The 27010-nt window shown below is 40.9% G+C and overlaps 1 protein-coding gene across 1 annotated transcript in view; it reads right to left on the bottom strand.

Annotated features, from left to right (window-relative positions):
- Positions 1–9034: 9034 nt before the first annotated feature.
- zgc:162331 (uncharacterized protein LOC793007 homolog) overlaps positions 9035–27010 on the bottom strand; it is a 47450-nt gene continuing 29474 nt past the window's right edge. The window contains exons 3-6 of the mRNA XM_059325697.1: positions 12035–12226; positions 11795–11948; positions 11508–11693; positions 9035–10778 (exon numbers count right to left, since the gene is read on the bottom strand). Of these exons, the coding sequence (XP_059181680.1) occupies positions 10442–10778; positions 11508–11693; positions 11795–11948; positions 12035–12226 (869 nt within the window). The 3' untranslated portion in view covers positions 9035–10441. The remainder of the gene's footprint in view (positions 10779–11507; positions 11694–11794; positions 11949–12034; positions 12227–27010) is intronic.

The following is a 27010-nucleotide window of genomic DNA, read 5'->3' as shown; positions in this document are numbered from 1 at the left end:
TAAATGCAAATCTGTATTTCCTTTTTTATGATTGTTTACGACATATAATCTCATAAAAAGACAAAAGAGCTAATGTCACAATTTTGATATGAGCACCATGATTTTATTTATTAAGTGTCTTTTCTGTTCTGCTAAGGCAGCACATTTGTCTTGCCTTAGAGAGATAGAAGAGGGGCCCTATGAATGTGCCTAACCTGGGGAATAATACACCTAATTCTAAAACAATGCACATTGTTCTATTCAAAGTTATTCCCACAATGAATACATATAAGACCAGGGGAACGAACACCAGGACTGGGAGGTAAGACATCACTGCAGGCACTACTACAAACAAAACATTACACACTGCGCGTCTTTTCTGGGGTGATGTAGAGTGGGCTTGGTTACCATTTGTGCTGTGGGCCGGACTTTGCTTTGACAGTGACCAGACCACACCTCCAAGACAGGCGAGCATTATGAAGAAGAGGCAGGAGATGATGATGGAAACAGGCACCAACATCATAGTGGAATCGCTCACTATACCTATAAAAAACAAAGACATTAAAATTTTCAAAATGTCGTCCCTTTTTGTGGTGTATTTGGCTTGAGTCATTCCACTTACCTGCAGCCATACAGAAGGACAAAGTGATAACCCACACTACAGCAGAAACAGCCATTCGGTACTCCCATTTCCTCACTCTCAGGTACAGCACAGGTCTGATCACTGCCAGGTAGCGCTCAATGCACATACAGGCCAGCAGCAGGGGACAGCCAATCAGGTTGAACATGCTGAAGAATTCTTCTGCCTTTCCATATAGTGTAGTTGTACTGTTGTCACCATGATTCAAAGCAGCGGCTGAAAAGACCAAAGAAGAAAGATGGTGAGACAGGGTTAGCACCTGGTGTTGAATTTGACAGGATGAACAGGAGCTTCAATTTTCTATGTTGTGATATTTGTTTGTTGTTGGAGATCTATTTTAAGATTGGAGCGTATATGTTCCCAGTTCAATATCTATCTATAAAGGCAAGAAGCGTCTGTGTGTGTGTGTGTGTGTGTGTCTAGGGCATATCTCGCTGACCGTTAATCAGACTGACCTCAGATTTCCTATGTGGCTTGCCGATGGCACGAAGGTGTGCATCCTCGATTGTGATTTTTGAATTCATTTTTCAAAATATCATTATTTACGTAGGACGTGTTGCAGCATTGCACTGTTTCTGATCGGACGACTTTTAGGGGAGCTCCGCCCCATTGTGTGATCTCAGTGTACTTCCATGTTTTACCCAATATACACTTTGTATATTAACACTACGCAAGAGTATTACACCTCATTGTACATCCCACTTTCACACACAACCTCATCTGGCCATAATTGAGAAATCTACCTAATCTCCCACTATATGAATACATACTTCCTACAGGCACTGCACTAGTTCTGTTAATACCAGGCAGCAACCTCTCGGTCTGAGCTTATTTATACAGTCTATGGGTCTGAGCAGTGAAGCAAATGTGTAAGTGCCTTAAGCTGCAATCTACCAAAAATTCCATCAGGGGTCACCAACAGCAGCTGCAAAGGACTCCGGCCCTATCTATCTCAATACAAAATGAGACGACTTCTCACTTATTTTTTTACCTCAGAAAAACTTCTTGTGGAAAGATTATGATTTCAATCACTAGTTTCAAGACAATTTGATGTTAATTGTGTTAATAATGGCCCCAATTAGAAGGACAATAGATAATAAAGCAGGGTATGATTTGGGGCGTGGTTACCTTTGATTGACAGGTCGCTAACGCTGCGAGCTGTCAATCAGCGATCAGGAAAGAAGCGAAGCAAAACTATCTTCCTTAAGTTATTTAATCATTGCATTAATTCAGTTTTCTTTGAGTTACCAGTTCCTGGGGGTGGCTGCTGAGGCGTCACTCTGGCTGGCAAAAGGGAGCCTCAGCTGAATCACACACTCTTTTAACCATGTTCGTCCTGTAGCACAGGGGTGAGAGATAGTTTTGTTTGATTTCTTTCTTTTGATATTAGTGTATTTTCCTTCTTATAGTTATTATCTTTATTTCTTAGTTTGATTAGATTGCATTAGGCTGGCATGTGTTATTGTAGTTTGTTTGTAGCACTTTGTTTGTAAGTTGTCTATTGTCTGACCTACCTTGTGTATGAAAATGACCTGATCAGCCACTATATAAGTCCTATATAAGTCCCCCTTGCGTCTTATAGTAAACTCCTGCCTTAGTTTAGTTCAGTTCTGTTGATTTTGGGCTGTTTATTTGATGATTTTGTTACTTCTTTAGATTTTTGAAAAATTAAAAAAGAAGCCATCTGTGTCTTTCTCATCTATCTGCTCGGTTCCTCACAGTTCTGTTGTACAAAAAGACACTCCAAGGAGTCGGCTGTTGTTGTTTTTTTCCAGGTGAGTAACGTTAATTTGTTTTAGTGTTAAGAGTTTATTGTTAGATACATCTGTCCTCATGCCTCTCCAGTCCAAGTATGCTCTCTCCCGGTTTCAAAAAACAAAATGTCAAAGGACGTAATGCTGAACTCGATTCCTTAAACAGGCAGTTCACAAACCAATGTGAGACGTCATGATGACTATGTCCATTATTTATTTACAGTCTATGGTTAATACACATTAACCTTCCTATTGTCTTGAGGTCAAATGTTAGTTAAGTCAAAATATTTTAGAAATACTATACAGTTAACCCTAAACCTTAGCCTGAAAAGTCGGTTTTCCTGGAAATCTCATCTTTGCCTAACCTTTGACCTCTTTCCTAACCTTTAGAACGGGAATAGAGAATATGTGTCAAACAGCAAAGGGGTGAGGCTAAGTAATGGCTCATCCATCCATCCATTATCCTTAACCGCTTATCCAAACTAGGGTCACAGGGGGCTGGAGCCAATGTCAGCTGACATTGGATGAGAGGCAGGGTACACCCTGGACAGGTCTCCAGACTATCACAGGGCTGACACATAGAGACAGACAACCATTCACACTCTCATTCACTCATACGGGCAATTTAGAGTCACCAAGTCACTAAGCTGCATGTCTTTGGACCGTGGGAGGAAGCCGAGGACCTGGAGAGAACCCACACTGACTCAGGGAGAACATGCAAACTCCACATAGATGAGCCTCTTGAAGTGAGGCATGAAGCCACCATCGTGACACACCTCTGGAAATGTTTACCTGAATTATTTCTCTTGACTGGGTCATCCCTCATGTAATTAATCAAGCTGATAGGCATTCCAGACAGGTAGATCATATCCATCACAACAAGATTAATACCCAGAACCTGAAGGACAAAGGTTAAGACACAAGGAGGTTAAAGGTTATGTTGATAAGAGTATTAAATACTTAAAAAACCTCACTTTACAGTACATTTTGAACATATAACTACAGTGTTTTCTTCAATTTCTTGTTCATTTTAATGCCTGGTACAACTAAAGGTACATTTGGTTGGACACATATCTGGGTAACAACAAAAATAGCTCAGAAGAGTTTAATTTAAGAGCTTATATCTAGACATTTTCCATGGTTTTCTTGATATTAACCAAAATCATTATCAAGAAAACCCAGTGGGCACAGTCTGTAGTGTAAAGCGATCTGAGTGGTCGCAGAGCGACTAGAAAAGCGCTATATAAGTGCAGGTCCATTTACCAAACAAATATACCTTTAGTTGTACAAGGCATCAAAATAAACAAATGCTATGAAGAAAACAAGGGTGGTCTAATCATTTTTTCCATGGCTGTATGCGTCATTAATATAACATGGGATATAATCTCTCTGAGTGGGTTGGGAGCACTGATCCTACCTGTGAGGCTGACAGTGATTTCCTTTCCTTCAGAAACAGCCAGAGCAGGACAAGGTTAGCGACCACCGCTGTGATCAGGATGATCATGTTAATGACATACCAGACGCTGTCCCACCCGTCTGTGCGACACTCATGATAGATTCCTTCGATTGGCCTGGCCAAATGGTTTCCGAATACCTCAGGAGAACCCATGCTGGTGATCTGCTAGTGCTGCACCCAAATTAATTCTGCCAAGTCAAAGACAGTAATTAACATTTTAATGAATCCTGTCTTTACTAACTGCATGTTAAGAGTTACATATACAAAGAATAGGGTGGGTCTCAAACATATTGGCCCTCATTTGTCAAACGAGTGTAGAAATAATGGACGTAGTCACAGTGACATCATGCATTAGTTTGTGTCCCACTGGAAGCATTGAGTTCAGCGTTACAGTCGTCGCCATCTTGTGTCGGCATCTTTTTTCCAATACCATATCTGGACTGTGGAGGAGGAGAGGGATCTGATCACTGACTACAGCCTCTGTACACCTCAACCTGACTGAGAGAAGCTGCTGCTAATTCATGTTAGCATTAACTGGGATGTTAGTTTTGGCTAGCAAAAAACAAAAACAAAATGTATGTTACTGACCTCAGAAAACTGAACAGCGACTCCTTGGAGTGTCTGTTAGTCCAACCAAACACTGAACAAGACATTTTTACTGAACAAAACGTTCAAATAAACTGTCATTACTGTCACTTTTCTTTCTTTCAGGTCAGCTGTATTAGCAAAGTGCAGCGTCACAAATAACAACAGGAGCAAAATAGACATTTTACAGAAATATTTTACATTCAGAGCACAGACTTAAATTTCCCACAGCTTTTTGGTTGCAGCCAGGAGGTAAACAATTAAAGTAAGTTTTAATTCCAAAAGAAGAGGAATTTCTCAGAGGCAGAAAGTGAAACGCTGACGTCCAACAGCTGCAACACAACAAACTGGTTTTGTTTGGCAGCAAATAAAGTGAAAAGGAAGGAAATCAGTGGTGCTGTCAGCAGAGTAGCAGTGGAGCATTCAACTCCTGGTGAGGTTGGAATATTTCATTTATACAGCCTAATAGCCTATACAATATCCAAATATTGTTATTATTATGATGGAGAGATAGTATTAACCTCTTTACTAAGCATTCTGTCCCAGTCAGAGGAGCGCGTGGCAGCGCTGGTTGGAAATGTTTCTGTCCGGGCAGAACCGCTGGTGGAGAGACGCTGACTCTCCGGTGTCAGAGCCAGATAATAATAATAATAATAACGGTAAATAGCAGAAGACAACAACATTTAATAGCCTCGGCTGGTATTCTGTTTGAAGAATTTCACGGTTTCTGGGTGTATTTATTTTTAAATCAGGTTTTAGTGATAAATGATACATAGAGACATATTTTGGTTTGTCACCATTTAAAAAAAAAAAAAACAGCAGAGTTTTATCAGCTCCAGGCATCGTTACAGTCTAAGATCAATTCTCAGACTCAGACGTGTGGACTTCATGCTGACTCTAATTTGCGTACACGAGCTGAGAGCAGACTGAGATCTTATCGTACCCTCCGCTCACGTCCAAATTGATAAATGTCGAGCCTAACGTAGAAATGATCGTGTGTCTGTTCAATTCAGTTTTTTATGTTTCAGAAAGCCGCACTACAAATTAAATTCTTATGCTTACTTTTTTTTTTTAGATGGCATAAATCTCCATCATAAACCTGAAGAAATACAACTATCTGCATGGCTGCTTACACAAGTAAGTGAGAAATGTTTTGTCATAATTTGAGTGAACTGACCCTTTAAGTTGGTCTAATTTACTAAGTTTAAAAAATGTGTTTTTCAAAGGTGTTTAGATAAAGGATTAGAAATTGAACTGATTACAGATAAAATGTAAGTTGATGGATCAGACACATTTCTAAGACTGAATTAAACTCTTGAAAGACCATCTATAGTACAATAATAATATAAAAAATTAAAAACATTCACTATGCATTACATTACTGCTGTTAAATCCCCAACCTGCAGTTCTCCTCTTTGTATGTCTTCTCTCTCCTCTCGTCTCTCATGAAGTTCCTGTGTACTCCCAAACCCCTAAACTATACAAACATACACACATTCACACATGCAACTATCAGGGCGAATGAGCGCTGCATGAAAATCAAATGTGCAGGTGTTTAGTGTTGATTTCCTTAAATGCAAAGAGGTGTGCTTGTCTTTACAGCACGGATGATTTCCATTGTTTTCAGTCTGCATACTGCTGATTTTACTGCCAGTTTTCCACTGCACACAGATCATGCTTGTGGTCACCTCTTATGTGTCTGTGTTATCTGGGGACTTCATTTATTATAACAACTTTTTTATAGGGATGTGTTGAAAGTAGTAACAGAAATTGCATTAAAAGCAAGCAAAGCCTCAATGAAATTAATAATAATACAAAAAAAAGAGAGAAAACATAACTAATTGCAACACCCACGCCCCCACTCTCCATATCACATAATCTAATCTATCTATATATAGAATTTCCATTGCTGTTTTTTTTAATGTATACTTGTGGTACAGTTTCTGGTTACAATGGTTACAATATCCTAACGAGCAGCAAATGAAAGCTTTTTTAAAACCCCATCACAGGGTTGGTTCATGGTCATCAGTTGTTTGAATCTATAAATCAAATCATGACCTTAAAAACAAAGAGTCATGAAACCCTTAGTTATAATACAATATGAAAAAAAAGGGTATGATTGACAGGTCGCTAACGCGGCGAGCTGTCAATCAGGAAAGAAGCGAAGCAAAACTATTTTCCTTAACTTATTTTATCATTGCATTACTTCAGTTTCCTATGAGTTACCAGTTACTGTGGGTTGCTTATTATTGTCCAAGATTAGATCACATCGTAGCCACAAAATTTCCTTACTAACAACATCAAGATGAACTCATAAACACTGAAGAGTATGTGGAGGGCTAAGAAGAAAAAGTTGCATTAGCAGCCATTCGGACCTGCAGTGCACAGTGCATTTGAGGCACTGTTCACAGACCCGCTTGTCTAGCTGGGGCTACGAAGCGTCGAAAGCGTAGTGGTTCAGGACATCCTTCAACATTCTCTTTACTATTATAAAACAGTTTCTGTTTTAAACATGTTTAAACATCAATGTGACACAGAAGTACTTGGTGAAGTGTAGGAATCAAAACTAAGTGAGTGACGAAGATCGACATCCTGACAGGTTAGATTGACTGTCAGATCAGCAGCCAAGGACAGAGGATAGAGGACACAACAGATATGAGTCAGACTGGTCTCCCCTCAAAATCGTCTATATAAGGCATTTAAGCAGACACCGAAATACAAATTTATGTTGTAGACTGTCTAACGCTGCCATCTTGCAGACGAAGCAGTAGTGATTGACAACGTGTTTAAATGTTGGATGCCATAGTCTGGGAGGTGGATGGGTTGAACAAACGTCGGACTTTCACCCAAGAAAACAGGGTTTGTGTCCCATGTGGAAAAAAAACAACTTTTACGTCACTTGCGTTTTTTTACGTAACTGTGGTTCAAGTCACCCTCGTAACTACGTCACTTCCAGCATTTACATACATTTATTTACAGTTTAAGCTGGCTTTTATAATGTCTTACCAGGAAGTTTTTTGCCTTAAACCTCAGTCAGTGGTTTTTTGGCCTAAATTCACAGAAACTGCTGCCTTTTTTTTAAAAACCGCGAACCCTACATGAAATATACTACTTGCAATCTCTTTTTCGAGGGAGACCTGGGTGGTATTGACAAACGATCTATTCTGTCATTTAGGTTGGAGATGTTGTTGATATTAATTGCAGAAAAAGAGAGGACTGACTGCAGTTGTGATAGTTCACAAGGCTTTTGTGTAAGTTCCATGTTCATTTAATAAATTATGATTTATGCCTCACTTGCAACCTTTTGACGATAGGTCACTACCACCGTGCACTTTCATGTTTTGTGAGAGAACATTGACTCTTTCACAGAGTGTTTTTATTTCTTCAAAGTTAACTGTATCATTTTGGTTCCCTAAAAATGTCTTGTTGAGCGTTCATTTGGACAAAAGACGCTTTAAGGAATCAGTGGTTCAGTTAAATAAAAGATAGCCCTTGTTGGCCAAGCTAGCGTTAGCATTAGGTGGAAACATGTGCTGTGTTCCAATACCCATACTTCCCGTACTTACTATACTTAGTTTGAGTACGCAGGGTGTTCCGATTCTGATCGCGGCGAAAAGAAGTGTACCTAAAGGACACGGATGTTGCCCTCATAACGGTCAAAACGTTGAGTGTGGAACGATGTACACTATACGCACTCAACGGCTGCCATCTTGTCTACGTAGCGGAAGAGGCGGAGCCAGGCAGAGCCGCTCAGCTTGAAAAAAATGTTTGTAATGGCGGCCGAAACAGGTAACGTTGCTGACGACGCCGGCGCATTCTCCACATTTGCTGCGTTAATGGAGCCATATTACCGGATTGTAGAAGTAAAGATTTAACAACACAAAGGGTAATTTTTTTGCCGTTCAAAGCGGGAAGTTTTTGGCGCGTGACAAGCCGCGGCGGCTATCGCGAACGTCATTTCCGGTAAGTGCACCATGGAGTATTAGATTTGGAACAACGCTCACCTGCTTAGTAAGTGCGGATAGTGTACTGCGTTTAAGTGTACTCATGGAAGTATGGGTATTGAAACACAGCAATGGTGTCCTTCTGACTCCCAATCCGTTCTTTGTATGCGCTGGCAAAAAAACAAGATTGCGATGGACAAAGTGCCGAACTCGGGGCTTCAAACCACGGGGTGACATCATGGTCACTATGTCTTTACTCCTGGCTCACGATCCCATGTGTACTCTATGTATTTCAGTGCATTATTTGATGAGAACAGCTTGCAATATGAGGATGTGTTCTTTCAACGTCAGACATTTTATATTTTGGTGTAATTATAAGACCCGGCTGCCATTGCCTTCTTAGATTCCCTTTTTCTGTCATCTGAGTTCAGAATGAACAGACAAACCACTCCATCTTCCTCATGTGTCAGTGCCGCTCTGCAAGCAAATGAGGTCATCTCCTCATTTTCAACTGTCGTGACACTGTGATGAATTAGGTCCATCGTCTTCTAAATTTCCTGACTGTCCTTCTTTCTCCCTCCTTTCTCTGTTCCTTATCGCTTTCCTTCCTCTCTTTATCTATTCCCCTCCTCTTCTTCTCTTTTGTCAGTATAGCACAGATTGAAACCACATACTGAACTGTTCAACTAAACAAAAGTCTCTTTATTCAGCTTTTATGGCAGTCTTATTATACAACAAATAGTTTACAGTAAAAGAAATATTAATCCCCCCTTCATAAAATGTAAAGTGCAAATTTGTTAGTGGTTCTACTCGAGTCCGTCTATTAAAAATAAACAGCGTCATGGCTATAAACTGCAACAGTAAAGGGGCTCTTGGACAGTTTTTGATTAAAATGCATGTACATACAGTAGATCAAGGGAATAATAAAGGTTAAATTATTCATTAAAAAAGGAAATTAGGAGCATTAGCTGTAAAGCTGCACAGCTGCAGCTGAAGTTTGAAGAGCATTCAAGTGAATCAGAGTTTATAGGTCGACATGGTTCAGATGTTCCATCCCGCTGATCAAACTTTACATATCAGTGCATTTCGGTGCAGTTTCCAGTGCATCAAGGACAAAACGGCAAACTCAGTGTGACCTCCATATGTTTTCCATCACAACCTCAGTTACACCACATGAGACATTTTCTTGAAAAATAAAATTTCAGATTTCCAGTCAGAATTCCTGTCATGTATATTCCACATGTTCCCAAATTGGGCCCTGTATGACTTTGCCCACCAAAAAAAAGGTTTTGTCATAAATAGCTGTGACAGAATGAGATGCAGCAGTACAGAGAGGAACATTTTAAGATTTAGTTAATGATTCAGGTGAGAAAGAAAGGATTGATCTAAATCCATACAAACACCACAAAATTGGCTGCACTCAGTGGCTTCAGCAACAGCAGCATTTTAATCACAGTGTTTGCTAGCCATAAAGCCTCAGTGTGAGTTTGTTTTCTCCACGCAGTGTGGGAAAATACCAGGATGTATTACTTAGAGCTAGGGATCCTTTTCTGAACAGTAATCTATAAAAAAAATAACTGCTGAGAGATTTGAACTGCCTAAACAGTGGCAGCCATATTCAAAGTCCTTTATAATCCTTCATAAATGCCAACTGTTGAGTTGTAGTAGTACACCCTGCAATAAAACCTTCTGTGTTCCTTTGTTGACCAGATATTTGAAGCTTTCTTGTAATTTCTGATGGCAAAGACCTTCTTCACAGAACTCCTCTTGCAGAGATTGCAGGAACAGCAGCGGCAGCAGCAGCAGCAGCAGTTAAGAACAAGAAATATCTAGAGTGTTCAGTTCCTGTAAGTTCAGCAAGCATGCAGTAAAAGAGGGAGCTTCTACACTGGCTGCAACTCCAGTTTTACACTTTTTCTTTGTGTCTGTATTGAAAGGTTACATCTGCAGCCTTCTGCGGGAGAAAACAGGAATGAGGAAGAGTAAAAAGACTGTCTCCAAAACGTGCCTGTGAAGCTGTCCCTTCAGCGTCTCAAGTAGGGACCGCACAGCACTCCCTAACTACAGGAAGTGGAAGACGAAGCTACTGCCATGGCCGCTGTGGTGTGGGGTTGGGGTTGGGGTAGATCGGCGCTGGTGTTGGATGGGGGTAAGCAGGCACAGCTGTGTTGTGGTTGGGCGGGTACATTTGGGTAGGGTACTGCGCCATGATGTGAGGCTGACTGTGGCCAGTGGTGTGAGCAGGTGAGGAGGAAGAGGAGGAGGTGGTAGGTAGGTGGAGGTAGAGGGGAGCAGATGGAGCCGAAGGGGCGGAGGGTGCTGTCGGAGTCGGGACCCTCTGTAAGACTACATGTGGGTAAAGCTGAGATTCGGAGCGGTAGAGTCCGGGCAGGGAGGCCTTCAGCAAACTCTCCTGACTCCTGCAAGGACGACAGAAAGAGAGCAAGAAATTAAGCCAGGAAGAAAGTCATATCAGCGGAAAACTTAAACTTAGGGTCAGGGTTAACCCATCTCTATGCTGTCTTTGGCACTCAACGTCAAGCCTATTGGTTCCCACTGTTGGTGTAAATCTTTGAAAACAAATACTTTGTTTCATAAAATTTTTTTAATTTGTTGGACTATTTTCAATGGTGGATTAGCACAAATGTGATGTGCTAGTGAGAATTTACAGGGCAGTGTGTGCGGGATAAAGTGTGGATACCTAACCTGAGCCCAATGTGTGACTACGCAAGCCATTGTGACCCAACAGGACCCAACGGGACCCAATGGGACCCAACACGGCCCAATGTAACCCAACAGGTCCCAACGGTACCCAATGTAGCCCAACAAGGCCCAATATGGCCCAACAGGACCCAACGTGGCCCACTGTGACCCAATGTGACCCAACGGGACACAATGTGGCCCAATGGGACCCAACAGCACCCAAAAGGACCCAACGGGACCCAATGTGGCCCAACGTGACCAAACAGGACCCAACAGTTCAGACTGCATTTCATACTCTTGATCGATCTGAGGATAACAGGCTTGACAGCTGTTTGGAGTTGGTAGAGCATTGTGCTTTCTAAATTACGTCTATTTTTAGTGCATTTCTTCATACAAAGCTTTAATGATGGATTTGTTTCTCTGTGATGTAAGTGCTGCCACTGTACCTCTGGTAACCTCTGTTCTCATATCCACTGAGTCCTCCTGTCAGGTAGAGGGGGCTGTCTGGAGCCAGACGGGGGTTCATCCTCTGGGAGAGATGGAAGATCTTGGGAGGAGGGAAAGCTTCCCAATCACCCTCTTCTCTCTCCAGCCAGCACTCGCTGCGACGGGCAGATCGCTTCTCTCTGCGCCTGAGGAGAGAACTTTATTTGCTCTAGTCCTCATACACCAAGGAGAAAGTTTAACAACATCCAATCACTTGGGGTTGTATTGAGGACTTCTCCGGTCCTACCTGCTCCGCCCTTCTTTCTTTGCTCGGTCCCGACTGGATCGCTCCTGCAGGCAGCAAATAAGGAACGACAGGGACATGGCAAGGATGACAATGCCACTCACCACTGAAGCCAACACAGCCACTCTCAGACCACGGTCCTCAGGTCTGGGGATTGCTGTTGGTCGAACAAATTACATTTTAAAAGACGTATTTAATATTTGTATTTAAAGTGTTCATCGCTAGCAAAATAAACCTGCTTACCTTCACAGACAGGCAGATAGTTGCTCCACTGTGGTTTTCCATTCCTGACATTGCAATAGATTTTGTCGCTGCCCACCAGCTGGTATCCCTCTCTGCACCAGAAAGCCAACACGCTGCCGATCGACACGCCTGTTCCACTCTCTACATAGAAGGAACCCCTACGTGGTGGCAGGACAGGTATACAGGACAAACCTGCAGAGAGAAAGGACAAAACAGAATGTCACTTGTCACAGAACAGTGACTTTAATTCGTGAGAGACAATAACTTTTGATAAAATGTTCCTGATATATATATATAGCTTTATATTTAGCGAGATTTATTTTGGTTGTCTCATCTATCAAACACCTTGTCGGAAACCAACCGCTATTTGAGTTTTATAACAATGGAAATGGCAAAAAACCCTCTCCTTAGTTAAAAAAAACTGCCTGTCTTCTTGCTTCATGTCATTTTGGTTTTATCCTGGACAGTCCAAAATGGTAGGGGCCAGGCTGGGGCCACATGACATTTTAGGGTCCAATTGTGAATCAACAAGAGTCTTAGCTTGGAGGGGTCCAGGCTTAATATCACAGGGGCACAGGCACCTATTTAGACTTGCCATTGCCTGGACTGTATGATTGTTGATGTTATCTCTTTGAAACCAGCCTTTATTCTGAGACACTGAATGTTTACTTCTCTCAGACTCCTTTGTAGCCAATTTAGGATTTAAACTCCATGAACTCTTTCCTGATGTCTGTTTCTAGCTGTCTGCCACTTTCTACTTCTCTATCCCTCCGGCCTTTGTTTTTCCTTTATTTTATCTCTTTTCTCTCAAACATAGACACAGTTCAGTCCAGAGTGTCTGTAATCTCTGCTCAGAGCCTGAGATTAGCAGTTCCACCGGATAGATAGACACGGAGCGATGGAGAGGGAGAGACAGAAAGTACTATTTTTATCTTCCTTATGCTACAATACCTCTGAGAGGTCTCGTGCTACAGCAGCTATTGTTAGATTGTGCTGCAGGGATTTTTGAGGCTCTCAGGAAAACTCATGTAAACCCAAAGCGTTGCACTAAACACCCTACATCTTTCAGATTTTTTTTTTTGCACTACACCACAAAATGACCATATGATATCTACAGTGCAGGGTTATTGATCAGTGCTGGTGACTCAGCAATTACTTGGTCAGCTGCTGGGATTTTGGGCTTTTAGAGCTCACTTCACTGAATTATACTTTGTTATGGTCAGTTAGACATAAAGGTACATCAAAAAGGGTAAAAAAAATACAAGATAATTTAATTGTTATCCAAAACTACAATATATTTCACTTGAACTGAACTGCAAGGACGTCATGTGTTTTGCCGGCTATGATGACTGGCTTCATTAAAGTAGGAATTATATTGTCATTTTTACAAAAATGGAGGACTTTGTTAGATGCACCTTCAATCACTTACTGAAGTAAACATTCACCAAAAATACTAAACAATACACCAGACACACTATGCCACACCAAATTCCAGTTGTGAAAATGAGTTGTTTACCACTTTTGGCCACCAGGATGCAGCATAACAAACTGTAAACACAACACTGACATAGTAAGCTTGTTTGAGCCAGACTAACACAGACCTGCGCAATTTCCATGACTCCTTTGATAAATGCGTTGCTTGACAGTTAGTGATTAAGTCCAATTTTACCTAGAAGTTTGACTGTTTAAGACTTGGGACAAAAAGTGCACCGTTTTAAGAGCTAGCTGTAGTTTCTTTCCATAAGATGCAAGAAGCTTTACAATTCGCAAGTTTTACGTCACCAATCGCAATTGAAGGAGAAGTGTGTAAGATTTTCCCTTCTAGCAGTGAAGTTGAAGATTGAACAACAGAACACCCCTGCCATCTGCCCTATGGTGGCCTTTAGGTAAAAACACAAGTATGACTATTACATTCGATTTATGCCAAAAGATGTCCTCAAATCCTACACAGTGTGCCTTTAAATGAGCAAATAAACATTAACATTTTTCATTATTATAATACAAAGTTCATCTCCATGAAATTAAGCAGTAATGTATGTATTTAATGAGTACATTTCTGACATTAAAAACTGAAGGCATTTGTGCCCTTTTCATAGATGCAAACTGGTTAAAGCAACCACCTGAAATCATCTGGAAAAGTATAAAGTGGTTCTACCTTTCACGTATAGTGTTCAATGCCCTGTATTGGTGAAAAATCATGATGATAGCAGCTTAAAAAAATCTCTTGTGTTGAAAAGAAATTTACAGATAAAGAAAAATAAAGCATGCTGATGTTTTAATGAGTAATGGCCAGAGGGAGATGTGATGTTGCAGTTTGCTTTGCTGTGTCAGTATTAGTGTAATCTGTGTGTGTGTGTGTGTGTGAATGGGAGAGGGAGAGAGAGAGAGAGAGAGAGAGAGAGATGTCATCCCACAGTAAGACCCTGAGAACATGCAAGCTGCTCTCTGCTGATTAGGAACGACAGATGGGAGGATTTCTGCAGCGGTAGAGATAGAGAGGGAGAGGATCCCGTGATCCTGTGTGAAGATGACAGCATCCCCTCCCTCACACACATACACACAAAAACACACATCAAGGCACACACACCAAACACGTGCGTAATGGGTACAGTACAGAGAAACAAGGACAAGCTGACTCTGTTTTTAAAGGGGAAACTAAAAGCTATTCTGTTTCCACTAAGATACCTTTTACTGATGCTGTCACCCACTGTGTGTGTGTGTGTGTGTGTGTGTGTGCGTGCATGCGTGTGTGGGTGTGGCTCCCACTATTGCTAAAAGCTGTTCCAGTGTCTAATAGCTGCCTAATATCTCTCTAAAAGAACATCAATAAAAGACAGACCCCTCCCTTGGTTTCAGTGTAACATAACTGCTGTTGTTTGAAAATATAATCCTGTCATTTGTGTCAGAAAGATGCAAATCTCTTGGGAAAAGAACACTAGGGAGGGAAATTTGCATTTGAATAAAAGTGATAGGATGTTTAATTAAAAGTAGGTGGTTTTAATTATCATCTGAGATTAATCTGGTGGGTTTATCAGACCTAGTTTCAGTAGCAGGAGTTTTTATGTACTGATCTATTTTTAAGATTCACACATGGTGCAGAATAACACAGGTATTTATTGACTGTCCATATGGGGTTTTGATTAATTGAGGGTACAGTAAATTCACTATTATATCATATTATTCAGACTTCATTGGGCTTTATAGCTTAGCTTGCTTTAACTACTACAGTAACCACTGCTGCACGGTGTTTACAGGATGTGCAGTGTACTCTTGCTCACAGCTTTGGTTTCCATGCTGTTAAAGTCTGTTAAAGTCCAACTGAAATCACAGTTATGGTGTGTTCACAACTAACGCGATGCAACTTTTTTACACGGCATGAATGCGTGCAAAATCATTGCAAAGAGTGAATAGATATCCCAACAAGATCTCCAACCTAAACAACACAATAGACCTTTTGTCAATAGCACCGATAATGACACATATGAGCGTTTCTCGGCTCACGTTGTTGTAAAAATAGTACACACGTCATTATACATTCACGTATGGTTCGCGGTTGTACCTGCAGTTTCTGTAAATTTAGACTATGACACCTCTGACCTGGGTGTAGGGCATACAACTTCCTGGTAAGGCATTATAAAAGACAGTATAAACAGTAAATAAATGTACATAAATGACGTGAAGTGAAGGAGTTAGGAGGGTGACGTGAGTCAAGAAAGTTTTGTAAGAAATGGAAGTTACACAAAAAAACATAATTCACAAAACTGTGAGCCACAGAAGTTACGTTAAAAGTCGTTCACTTCTGGTTTCACACAGGACACAAACCATGTTGTCCTGGGTGAAAGTCCACCATTTGTTCGACCCATCCACCCCAAGTGTGACATCCGCTATTTAAACTCAAAGTCGATCCTTAATTCTACATCAGCAAGATGGTGGCGGAGGACACTCTAAAACTCATATATCCAGCAGACATGGAGCAAAATCGGCATTCATTCATCAGTCATTTCATTTGTCACACAAAATCTAATATTAACTCCTTTTACCTCTGTTCTAAACTCTCAGTTTAAATTTCAGGGTTCCATGGTGTAATGGTTGGCACTCAGGACTCTGAATCCAGTGATCCGAGTTCAAATCCCGGTGGAACCTTACTTGGTTATACCAAACTATGGACTTAACCCTGTAAACTACATTGAAATCACCTCGTAATGGCTAGTGGTGGGCAGCATTCAAAGTCATGTTAGGGGAAACTACCCAGTATTTACAGACATGTCAGATTACCTTGAGGTGTCATCCTGTTTTCAACTGTCCTCATAGTCAAAGCACATACCATCATAGCCAATTACAATAATACAATTACAATAATACGTATCTAGCTCATTAGTTAGCTAAGGACCTAAGCTAATGGCTCCTCCTGATGTTCTACTCATAACAGTCCAAAAAAGTGTAGGTGGAATATTCATAATTTCTCACCCGTCGAAATTCATTCACTACCTAAGAAAGTACATAGTGTGCACAGTGTACTACATTTAGGGGACCAATATTAACTGAGGTATCTGAATTGCGACACAGTCTTCCCCTTTCTGCTGTTTGGTGCTGAACAGGCAGCATACTGTGTGTTTATTGGAATTTTTTTTTTACTGAAAATTGTAATAGTAAACCAGAGCGGTAAAGTTATGTGCTATTGTACAATAACAATGAACTAAAAGATGCTAAAATGGCCAATTGAGCTGGGGCACACTGCAGAGTTGTGTGATAATTCTTTCACCATCCATATAAATGAGTTCATGTTAGCTAGCGAGTTCTGGAAACTCACACCAAGTGTTCAATCTGGAATGCACCTCTGAAGCCTCCTCACACACACACACACACACACACACACACACGCACACACACACACACACACACACACTACAGCCAAAGAAAAAGCATTTACCTCTATAAAGGCAGATAAAATATTGAACATATTCCGTGACAGTGTGTGTTTTAAGATTCTAGCTGAGGTGTTTTTTTACTGGCTGTTGCCACGCCGCAGCAGGAAACTCTTTGCCATCTCTACAAACCCCGAGACACCCACCTCCCCTGCCAGTCGGCACGCTATTGTAAACAGAAGAGGAACAATGACGCCAGTGTGTAGTGAACAAACAGAACAACCCCAGTGGAGCCTAGCATCAATAAAAACTGGAATTAATGTGTCAAAAGATTCAAAATGTGTTTTGGTTTGTTGTTTTCTTCACATCATTTTGGCTGCAAGTTAAGTTGTCTGTGTGTGTGACATCTGTACTGATGTCCAGGTAGTGTGTGAGTTAGTTCTGTGCATGTATGTGAGTGTTGACTCTGTGTCTGTTTGCTCTGCCCTGTTGGTTCGGTCCCATTCAGAAAGCTTCTCTGTCATCGTGGAAACTGTGGGTTGCCAATCAAAGCATTCAGCTGCCAGCGGGGTGCTAATACACTCTTGGACCCCCTAAACCTGGCAACCCAACACCGCCAACCAAACATCCACTCTGCTGTATTCTTGTCTAAAACCCTCCCCACTTGTTTCTGTCAGGGAAGCACTCGGAATAGTTTGTGATTAAATAAAGATTAGGCTCTCTGCATTAAAGATTCAAACACATACATACACATTCACATGCACAGAATAAGTGAACAGAACAAACACATACCCTAGATGCACCCAAAGGATGCACAGATCTATAAAGAGGCATGTATGTTCTGTACAGTGAAATAAGGCATGCATGCCATGCCCACACACACACATTTGATTAGACAAGGAATGATCCTAATCTATGCATACAGCAGAGGATATGATATCCTGTCTTCTGGCCCTGGTATGGCTCAAGCTGCACTGGATCTCACGGGATCTTACACTTCCCATAATGCAACTTTATTGCATCTTGGACTCCCTAATCTCTATAAACAGATATCTGCATGTGAATGCAGAATCTGTAGGCAACAAGACAAGATTTTGGTATCCATAGCATTCTGGATTTTGTTTACATATTCAGTTCATAGTCTTAATAGTATTGACCAATAACATTTAAACAGGTTTGAGTTGCTTGCAGTTAAATGGTAAATGGATCTGCACTTATATATCGCTTTTCTAGTCGCTTTGCGACCACTCAAAGTGCTTTACACTACAGACTACGCTCTTTCACCCGTTTACACACACATTCATGCTGGTGGCAGAGGCTACCCTAAACGGTGCCACCTGCCACCATTGGGAATTCATTCACACATCGATGAACGCAGCATCGGGAACAATTTGGGGTTGAGTATCTTGCTCAAGGATACTTCGACATGTAGGCTGCCATGGTCAGGGAACGAACCACCAACCATCCAATCAATGGACGACCAATCTAACAACTGAGCCGCCCTTAAACAGTTCCTGTAGTGTGCAAAAGAGGTGGAACACATTGACCGAAACACAATCTCTGAACTATTCTGCCAACATCTGATGTAGATTAAGCTTTTTCATTAGCTTTTCATTGATCTGCATTCCTATCAGGACTGCCCCCTGAAAGTCTATGACTGAAATTATCTGTCGGTGACCCACTCTAGTAGGCTGAGTGCACTTGACAACAAAAGATTCCCATAAGTGGTTACACACTCCAGATATGAATGGGGATGACACAGCAAAAAATTATACCCATGTGTTTCAAGATAGGTTGGGTATTTTGTGTTGTGACACACTGAGGACACTTTGCCCCGCATTGAGCACTATGGTCCACAGCACTGAGAGGTCAAGTTGTGAGCCACCATCACCCCAGGCTTTTCCAAGCCGACCTCACAACCGGTCACATCGCACTGCCAAAGAGAAAATGCACCCAAGAAAAGCCAGCCAGTTCCAGGAGAGGTCCCATAAGACAGAGCAGTCATCCCTCACCCGCCGTGTTGAATTCCCTGGGCAGACTACTCAAAATGATTTCACCAATGTCAATGGATTTTCTAAATGGAATTCTGATTGCAACACGATCTGGTGGTAGACGTTGCCTTATGTCATAGATGTCTTCTCTCAACTCTACATTGCATCTCAAGGTAAACAATGACTGCACGGAAGAGGAAGTCTTGGGCAGGATATCTGTTATCCGGATATCCGCTGGCTACACAAGAACACTGTATAGAAGTGTTGGCTGTTGCTCCCAGAGGCAAAAAGATGGACTATCTCATGTCCTTGCAAGGGGACAAAGTACACTCAGAAATGGAGAGTGGACGTAGAAAAAAAAACAAGCCCTGCAGCTGGAAGTTAGATGTAAGTGAAACAGACTGAAGGGAAGACTCTCCCTCCTCCATGCCTGGTCAGTTTTCCCTGGATAAACAATGCTTAAAAATAAATTTCATCTGAGTCAGACTTTACCAGACGCTAAAAGTCTCAGTTGAAGTTAATGAAAGATGGCATTCTTGGCTGACGGCTGACTAGCTTCATCTCGTTCATCCTCGTGTTCCTGTCTGATTCTTCTTCTTCTTGAGTGTTTTTTGGTCCCTTTGCTCCAGCTGCTCCAGCTTAATGTGATCTGACCTCAAACAAACATCATGCCTCTCTTTGCTCTCCATCAGTATATCTATTTCTGTGGCACCTCACTGATGCGTGGTATCACAACTGATTACCTAATCCCCCCCGGCTCTCGCTGTGCTTGCGTAGTGTGTGTGCTCCTATGCAAACACATAATGACATGCATGTTTGCCTCGGCCTTGCATTAGTGCATGTGGACGGTGACTAACGCTACTAAAGTGAACTACTCACGGACATCTACATGATCAGTTTTCGAGGGATTCCTTCTTGGCTCAGACTTTATGCTAAATACAGACACCAGAGATTGAAGCTGAAAGGTATTGGTGTTCTCCTTTAACCTGCAGCTTTGGCTGGATCTGATTGAGGATAATCTCTTCAGTTAAACAGAGCAGGGACAGTAAGGCTTCACTGATATGCCAGGAGGAGTAACACTATTCTCAAATCCTTCAGCTATTAGTGGGGAACAGACTTGGCAGAGCCTGGGGTTTAATGGATGCCATGAATACAGAAAGTGTAATTATTGGCACAAAAAAGGGACATTTATGCTGAAAGCTCTCATCAAAGTTACATGATGTAGAGGCAAAAGATTCCACTTTCGTTTCTTGCGTGTTCAACCACAGTAGCTGTCACTTTGTTTCAAATGAAATATGTAACAAAAATGTATTTTGGCATTCTGGGAATGTAGGAAATTATATCAAAAGTCCACACAGCAGGATGATAATACTTCTGTTACACAAGAAAACTATGAGAAAAATTTGATGTCTGCTATGCTAAATATGCCACTGAAACAAAATAGGTTGATAGTTAGCTAATCTTATTCATTAGTGTTATCAGTGAAAGCAATAGTTTGGAGTTTTGGGAAATACACTTTTTTGGCTATTGGCTAAGCTCATGTCTATACTTAAGAAATTTAGCAAGAGCCAGCAGCCGCTTAGCTTGGCTTAGTTTAGCTTAACACAAAGATTGGAAACGGGGAAACAGCTAGTCTGCAGCTAGCAATATTTGCGAGCAACTCTAAAACTCACAAACTGTTCAATATCAAAGTGTAAAACCAAAGCTTTGCTGTTTTGCAGGTGGTTATGTACTGTCCCAGACATTTTCTTGGCCAGGAAGAGTAACTTCCTGCAGTTTTTACTGGTTACCTACAAGCATCAGAAAATAAAGTGACCATCGGAGGCTGGCTCCTAAAGTGAGTCATTCTTCATTATCCCCGTGTAAAAATGCCTAACTTTACAGGAGAAATTTATGTTTTGATCCTGGCATAACAGCATACCACTAGGCAGAGTATGTTTCCTTTGGGCAGATCCAGGCTACCAGTTAACCTCTGTTTCCAGTCTTTGTGCTAAGCTAAGCTAACTTGTTGTGGCTCCAGCTCCAGCTGTAGCTGTTATATATCCCACAACTTTACTTGGTGTGCACTTATATAGCGCTTTTTATCCAAAGTGCTTTACACTACAGACTGCATTTATTCACCCATTCACACACACATTCATACTGGTGGCCGAGGCTATCAGGGCACACTGGTGCCACCTGCCACCATTGGGAATTCATTCACACACCGATGAACGCAGCATTTTGGGGTTCAGTATCTTGATCAAGGATACTTCGACATGTAGGCTGCCATGGTTAGGGATCGAACCACCAACCTTCCGATCAGCATGCGACCGCTCAACCAACTGCATAGCATTAAAATGCTAGGATTGGCCAGGCTGCCATTCTCTTGTGATTACTGGTACCCAATTTGGTCAGGTCCTATCCCCTGATCAATGAGCTATCCTAATCTCAACCACTCAAGGTCAAGACCTAATACAACCTACCGTAACCTAACCAATTGGGCTGCTACGCAGGATGGCTCTTTCCAAGAAAGGTCATGTGATTCCTAATCAGACGTGAGAACAGTATCGGCAATCAAGAAAATAGTTGTATAGCAAAATGACAAACTACTTATTTTATTGATTATGTGTAGATTTTGGTTTGACGTGACACACTGTGCCAAAAAAAACCTTATATGAGGTGTTTTTGTCTTTACTGCGTCTTGACTTTCATTCCACACACCCTTTAGTTGTTCCCATCCAGCCTCAACCATCAGGGCAGAAGGCTAATTTCAGACTCTCCCTCAGTGACTTTGTTCAGCGAGCGCAGCTAGTTGTAAGCCGTGGGAAGGTAATAATGAAGTTGAGTCACTGCCAGCAACTTTATTGGATTGACAGGCAGGAGACAGAAGGAACTCTTTGTCTGAACTTCATCAAGCCTGTAGGGCTCAGGAGTGACGATAGTATGTGTCGCTGACAGAAATACCCCTGGCACTGCATGTGTGTGTGCCCTTACATGTACAGTACGTGTCCCCAGAGAGATTCTTGTGGTTCATTTGTATTTGCAGAAATCCAGACGTGACATTGCATTGGTTTGAGAAAAAATGTTCTATTTTACAATATAATAATTTGTTTCTTTTGTACATGAGAACGGGATCACATTATTTGCAGTGCTAAAGCTAGATACTTGAAGCATGGCTTCCAATCATAGCTTCCAATGCAGTCCTGAAAAAACACACTGAAATAGGCAGAAGTAATTGGCTTGAAATACACTGGAATCTACCTGCTACCAGTGAGTGTGTATATCTGTATTCTTGGGTGTTGGCGTGTCATTAACAGGATATCCCGTACTAGAAATAGCCTGGAATAGACAAAGGTAATTGGCTTTGCCTGTCAGTTAATCAGATTAAAGGCATTGTAACATTTCACATTTACGCTTGAGGCTTTTGGCTGACGATCTTATCCTCAGCGGGAAGAATAAGCAGCTTATTGTCATCGTGAGGTAGATGCTGTATCTAGAACTGAACATTGGTACATGTTTTTGTCAGAGAAGCTAGATTCCTTTAGGATATTTAGCCACTTGGACTCACAAGAACTTTGTTGTGGTTACTGACTAATTAGTTGCACACCATTGCACATGTTTTATTCTCCAGTGCTTTCCTTTGGAAGGTATAAAAGGAAAATTACAGATGGGGGCTCATTACTACGGACACTAAGAGACTGTCTTAAAAACTAAAGTATAGTAAGTGGACAAAAAGGATATAACAGACAGCAAGGATTCTTTATAAACTCCTGCTTGGCCAGATTAAGGGACAGACCGCCTGCTAAGTAACTGATATAGGCCTCATTTAGGGATTTACACTAAGATTACCTCTCACACACTCTGTCCAGGTTAATGGGCTGTGTTACCGTGTTAACGTAAAGGCTTAAGGCTTTTCTAAGGCTGAAATAACCGCTGCTCATTAGCAGCCGGTCAGGTCATCAACGGAGGTCCACCTGGACACCAACTGCACCGCTGGACCTCTTCACCCCTATTGGCAACTCAGTCTACAACCAGGTAGTCTAAAGGCACCTCTTACTATGTCTTAAAGTAAACAAAAAGTAGTGCACAACAATGCAATTTTACCAACAATGACACTTGCTGATTTTCACACAAAATTGTGTTTTTATAACGTTCAACTTGCTTTTATATTTTTTAAAATTCTTAACGTGCTTTATTTATAAGTTTGTAAAACTAACAGTAATTGAGTTAATTTGTTGTGTCCCTTGCCTGCCTCATTTACTTCTAGTTCCTACCCACTTGCATTGTCTTCCATGCCTTTTGGACCCTTCTTGTTGCCTTTTTGGCTACCTGATCATTTTTTTGCCACTACTAGTGATGTGGCCCTATGGACAGCAATGTTAGCCTGTTAGTCACTCCACCACTTCGGTCTAGGCAGAAATATCTTGACAACTACTGGATAGATTGGCATGAAATCGTGCACAGCCATTCATGTTTCTTTCAAGATGTAGTGTAGTAACTTGATTAGGAGGACTGGTGATCCTCTGATTTTGTGTCTAGCGCCTCAAGAGATCAAAATATCATTCAATAGTTCTGTTTTAGACCAATTCCTGCAAAAAAACCCATATAAAAACACTAAATCTGAGGGAAATGATCTTGCTGCATGGACAGATAATTTCACTTGACAAGATTTCTAAAATTTAAGATTGTTAAATCTAAAAGCATGTTCGACACTTAAAATAGGAAATTAACTCTTAAAACAAGATCAATTATCCACCACTTCTAAATCTAAAGATTTTTTTTATCTTGGTAAGAAACAAATCATTTGCAGTGCACTCTGCTCGGGCCAGTTCATCGCTGCTTGCAGCTTTAATTTATCTTATCTTAAGTGTTCAACATGCTTATTTCTAGATTTAATCATCTTAATTTAAAAAATCTTGTCAAGTGAAATTATCTGTCCATGCAGCAAGATAATTTCCCTGAGATTTAGTGTATTTATCTTGTTTTTGGACACACCTTTTTTGCAGTGTGGCAATCTCTACAAACTGCATATGCTAGCAGAATCTATACCAATCATATTTTTGATTTGGAAGCATGCTGCTTTCCATTTGTACTCCGCGCAGTATTGACCAATCACATCTGAGCAGGCATTGGTTGCATGCAGGTAAACAGTCCCTTTTTGGAATCAGGGTTAAATATATTGTATTAAAGACAGCATAAAAGATGTTGGATACTGTAAGACACATCTGAGCAAAATGGACTCTATTGATCTGAGATCAATGTGGGTAATTATATCCAGTTGCAAGATAAAAAGAAGATAAAAGAAAAAAATAACATGGATATAAAACTACTGCAAATTCAGGATCTATTTAAACATTCTTCACATTCCACAGAGGTGAGAAAAGAGAAAGAGAAACCTACAGATTTAAACCTTACAGGTTACAATTGTAAAAAAGAGGGGCACCTGAGGACGGCTTAATCAATAGCACAACTCTGTTCAATTTACTTCCAGGAACAGCCGACAGTGAGGATTCCTGGATGAGCTGCATAATGATCCACGGCTTGTATTGATGGAGTCTGAAAGCTCCGCTTTGATCCAGCGCTCCAAGGCTCTGTGCGCTAAACCTTCACACATCTGCTCCACCAGTTTTATCGATTTTGAGAACAGTAGATTCAGTAAGCAGGTCTTGGCACAAAGGAGACTTTGAGACTGTGTCTTCTTTACAGACACAGAGCCTCTACCAGTCCCTGTGGACCTCTGACATCTCTGTGATACGGCCTTTAACAAGCTTTGTAAACGGCTTCGGATTAATAAAAAAAATCATCGTCAGGAATTGCTTTAATAACAACAATTCATGTAGTATTTTTAAAGCTTTAAACATTTGGTGCATTATTTGAGCTCTATATTAAATACGACTAAACCTAACTAAACTAAAACTAAACCGGACTGGGAAATAATTCAGGCTGAATCTAACGTCAGCCCAGACTAATCTCCACACATTCACAACTTTTAATACCAATAACATATCAGGAAAGGTAGTTGTGATATTATGATGTGCTGTGAACCATGTTCTTGTTTGTGAATATCTTTAATTTTGCAGCATCTTTTCATGTCTCAGCTTTGCCTTTTCTTTCCCTTCTTCTCTTTATTTTCCACCTGCGCTGTCCAGTTTTCTCCACTCAGCTTGGTCACTGATACTCCATGTGAATGAACATTGTGCGTGATCTGTGATGACTGGCAGAGATCATATTATTAGAGTTTAAGCAGGCAGGGGGGCTTTCGGTTCACAGTTATGAGCAACTGTATCTAATCTAGTCATTTTTGCTTTGATTTACACATTTAATTCAGTTTTTTAAACCTTCGCCTGGGACGCCGGGCCAATCAGTTGGCCAGATCACTGGAAAGTCTCTCCAGCCTCCTGCGACCCTAGTGCGGATAAGCAGTTAAGGATAATGAATTAATGAATGAATAATAAATATTTATCCTCATATTGAATTAGCTACAACACCTGAGCACACTGCAAAAAAAGGGTGTCTAAAAACAAGATAAAAACACTAAATCTGAGAAATCTAAGAAATTAACTCTTAAAACAAGATAAATTAAAGCTGCAAGCAGCGATGAACTGGCCCGAGCAGAGTGCACTGCAAATTATTTGTTTCTTACCAAGAAAAAAAAACTTAAGATATAGAAGTGTTACATAATTGATCTTGTTTTAAGAGTATGGGTAAAAGATTAAAATATACATATACAAAAATAATGGAAAACACAGTGGAAATAGCAAGCTTATAGATAAATGGTTAAAATATATGGGAAAGTAATGGATAAACAGCTGAAATAGCTAGCTAATGGATAAATGGTCAATTTAAAAGGGAAACTTAGGAAATTGTACAGTTTAGCTTCTATATGGGTGCAAACTTAACCAAACCAACCTTACACTGACATCTTAACTGAATCTATGAACAAAGTCTGCAACAAAATTCACTTTAAATTGTTGACAGTGTTAAATTACAACTAGTTTAATTAAAAGTTAAAAATGAGGCCATTTGGCAGATGACAGGTAGTGTTGGTGAAGGTGAACTTGAGAACGTAAGAGAAGGCCTGTTGTGATAACTCGGGGGGAAAGATGGAAAACACTGCTAGAACTCTTCCTGGAAAGTCACTTCCACATCTGTCTTATTTTGGTGGTTTTGATTTGGCTGCTTTATATATCTTCTGTGTCCAGAAGCTCTGCACGCACAAAAGACTTTCTATATTTAACCAGATTTATTTTTGTCTTATAAATGACAACTGAGGCTGTTTTTTATTCTCAAAGGGCTGAAACTAAAATGGCTCAAATGTCCAAAACACATATACTGCTGTAATCCAGACCTGAAGGAAGGAGTCAAATAGGCTTAAAATATGGTGGAAAAAAGTAAACAAAATGAGAAGCGCTGCTTTTATCTGTTAATGCTTGCCGGAATAAGCAGTTTATACTGTCACACACACACACACACACACACACACACACACACTCACACGCACACACGCACACGGACACACAGACACACACACTTTGGTTTAGGAAACGTTGATATTAATCACACCTCCAGGATTTAGATTTTTTTGGAAACTCTCTCACATAAATGTTCTGGTCTGGCGTAATTCATGCATGTGGTGCCATGTGGCAATCCAGCTGATCACCTGTGTGTTTGTGTGTGCGTGTGTGTATGTGTGTGTTATTAAAGTATAAAGTACTTATTCCTGCTCTGTCAGACACAGAGCTGCAGTTATGAAACGAGCAACTGTGTTGTTTATTCTCTAAACCTTTAAGAAGATTGGTGCCGTTTGGGCCGAGTGCGTCCATTTCCAGAGTGTGTGTGTATGTGTGTGTCTGTGTGTGTGTATTAGGCACGTGAGGTTTGCATTTTGTCATCAGCTGTAGGCTATTTATGCATACACGTGAGGATATGGGCTGTTAGTGAGAAGGGGCGGGCGAGGGACATAAGAATAAATGGTGGAAAACGAAAGAGAGAGAGAGAGACAGTGGAGGGAAATAAAACAAGTAACACTCAGAGAAGAAAAAATAAGAGCAAAACAAGGAGCAGAGGAACACAAAGTGACAGAAGGAGGTAAAGCAATTAGTAGAAAAGAGAGACAGATGAGACAGAGGATGGAGAAA

The sequence above is a fragment of the Centropristis striata genome, chromosome 22 (assembly GCF_030273125.1).
Source record: "Centropristis striata isolate RG_2023a ecotype Rhode Island chromosome 22, C.striata_1.0, whole genome shotgun sequence".
Classification (NCBI taxonomy): Eukaryota; Metazoa; Chordata; class Actinopteri; order Perciformes; family Serranidae; genus Centropristis; species Centropristis striata.
The sequence above is the reverse complement of the archived record's forward strand: the minus strand, read 5'-3'. Positions and strand labels throughout refer to the sequence as shown.